Source organism: Eimeria acervulina, genomic scaffold (assembly GCF_000499425.1).
Source record: "Eimeria acervulina Houghton genomic scaffold, Eah_scaff2586, whole genome shotgun sequence".
NCBI lineage: Eukaryota > Apicomplexa > Conoidasida > Eucoccidiorida > Eimeriidae > Eimeria > Eimeria acervulina.
Genome location: NW_013548205.1, coordinates 1 through 2,641, shown reverse-complemented (window position 1 = coordinate 2,641; position 2,641 = coordinate 1). Strand labels below are relative to the sequence as shown.

The 2,641-nt window shown below is 42.1% G+C and overlaps 1 protein-coding gene across 1 annotated transcript; it reads left to right on the top strand.

Moving 5' to 3' along the window:
* Positions 1-863: 863 nt before the first annotated feature.
* Positions 864-2,610, top strand: EAH_00066950 (leucine rich repeat protein, putative; the record flags this gene model as incomplete). Its single annotated transcript, XM_013392626.1, has 4 exons — positions 864-912; positions 1,279-1,385; positions 1,683-1,879; positions 2,415-2,610. Coding segments are annotated over 4 exons (549 nt in total), but the record flags the coding sequence as incomplete, so codon positions are not given.
* Between the last annotated feature and the right edge of the window lie 31 nt (positions 2,611-2,641).

The following is a 2,641-nucleotide window of genomic DNA, read 5'->3' as shown; positions in this document are numbered from 1 at the left end:
AAACCCTAAACCCTAAACCCTAAACCCTAAACCCTAAACCCTAAACCCTAAACCCTAAACCATAGGCCCTAAACCATGAGCCCAAAAACCCTTATGCAGACAGTCAACAGGGGCGAGGGTTTACGGATTTAGGATTGTTAGGGTTATTAGGGTTTAGGGTTTAGGGTTTAGGGTATAGGGTTTAGGGTATAGGTGAAGGGCAGCCAGCAACTGCAGCAGCAGCAGAAGCAAACTGCTGCGGCACAGCAGCAAATGAAGAAGAGAGAGATTAAAAGTTTAGGGTTTAGGGTTTAGGGTTTACAAACAAACAAAGACAAGCAAAGCATAAAAACAAACAAACAGCAAACCCTAAGAGAGGCAGTAAACCCTTTTAATGCAAGTTGAAACAAAAAATTAAATAAAATAAAATAAATAAAATAAACGACAAACAAATACACAAAAACAAAACAAATAAAAACAAAACAAATAAATAAACAAATAAATTAAATAAATTAATTAAATAAATTAATTAATAAATAAACGAACAGACAAACAACCTAAAGGGATATATAAAGATGTAAATAAATAAACAAATAAACACAATAAATAAATAAATAAATAAATAAACATAAAAGAAATATCAAAGCAAACAAACGACAAACACAGCCCCTTCAGCAGCAGCAGCAGCAGCAGGAGCAGGAACAGCAGCAGCAGCAAAAACAGCAACAACAGCAACAGAAACCGTATCACCAGCAACAGTAGCAGCAGCAGCAGCAGCAGCAATAGCAGCAGCAACAGCAGCAAACAAAGCAGAAACTCTGCAGAGGCGGGTGGAAGCGGTTTAGGGTTTAGGGTTTAGGGTTTAGGGTTTGCGTTATGTTTAGCGATAACAAAGATTGAGGGTTTGGACAACTGCACTTCCCTGCGGACCCTGTGAGCGAAACAACAAACCCTAAACCCTAAACCCTAAACCCTAAACCCTAAACCCTAGACAAACCCTCCTGTTCACAAACCCTAAACCCTAGGAAAGGGTTTATGCAGAGGCCTCAGGGGTTTGAGTTTAGGGTTTGCGTTCCCTGTCGTTTCTGTTGTTGCTGCTTCTGCTGCTGTCTACTGCTGTTGCTTCATTTGGTGCTGCAACAGTAGCAGCAGCAGCAGCAGCAGCAGCTGCTGCTGCTGCTGCTGCTTCTGCTGCTGCTACCACCTTTGCTTCTGCTGCTGCTACTAACGCTGCAGCTGATACATATGCTGCTACTGCTCCCTGTACTGCTGCTGCTGCTGCTGCTGCTGCTGCTGAAGGTGTTTGAATGAAAACTGCATTCGGGAGGTTGCGGGGTTAAGCGCGTTGAGAGATTTGAGGGTTTTAAACCTCAGCAACAACTTCATCTCCGACTTATCAGGCCTAGGTTAGCGTTTAGGGTTTAGGGTTTAGGGTTTAGGGATGAGGGTTTAGGGTTTAGGGACTAAGGTTTCGGGTTAAGGTTTTTGGCCCTAGGGGTTAGGGTTTAGGGTTTAGGGTTTAGGGTTTAGGGTTTAGGGTTTAGGGCTCCCTGTTTTGCTGCTGCTGCTGTTTGTGCTGCTGCTGCTGTGCTGCTGCTGCTGCTTCTGCGGCTGCTGTTGCTGTTGTTTGTGCTGCTGTTGCTGTCTTGCTGCTGCTGCTGCTGCTGCTGCTGCTGCTGCTTCTGCTGCTGCTGTTGCTGCAGATGGCTGCTGCCCTCTGCTGGAGGTGCTGCACTTAGCAGCAAATCAACTAAGTGATGAAAGCGCTGCAGTTCTTGCGAAGTTTAATTATCTCTCTGTCTTAGACATCAGCAGCAACAAGTTTGCTGCTGAGGAGACAATAGATTTGCTGCAGCAAATACAAACCCTCAAAGTGCTGTACATACACCGCAACCCATTGGTCAGCTGTCTCCTTCTCTGCTTCAAACAAACAAACAAAGCATTAGGGTTTATGAGGGTTTATTAGGGTTTAGTAGGGTTTATTAGGGTTTATGAGGGTTTAGTAGGGTTTATTAGGGTTTATTAGGGTTTATTAGGGTTTATTAGGGTTTATGAGGGTTTATGAGGGTTTATTAGGGTTTATGAGGGTTTATGAGAGTTTATTAGGGTTTATGAGGGTTTAGTAGGGTTTATTAGGGTTTATTACGGTTTATGATAATGTATTAGGGTTTAGGGTTTATGATTATCTACTGTTTAATGCTTAGGGTCTAGGGAATAGGGTTTAGGGTTTAGGGTTTAGGGTGTAGGGTTTAGTGTTTATGCTTTAGGGTTTAGTGTTTTAGGGTTTCGGGTTTTAGGGTTTAGTGTTTATGCTTTAGGGTTTAGGGTCTAGGTTATAGGGTATAGGTTATAGGGTTTAGGGTCTAGGTTATAGGGTATAGGTTATAGGGTTTAGGGTTTTAGGGTTTAGGGTTTGTGGTGTACGTGTGTTTCAGGTGTCTCGCATGCAGAACTACCGGCGAAAGTTAATAATGAAGCTACAGCATTTATCTTTTTTAGACGAACATCCTGTTAAAGACGAAGACCGATTAATTGCTGCTGCTTTCTTTGAAGGGGGTTTACAGAAAGAAAAAGAAGAAAGAGAGAAAATCAACAAACAAAAACACGATAAACGATTGCAGTGTATACGCAGTAAGAATATATATATATTTATATATATATT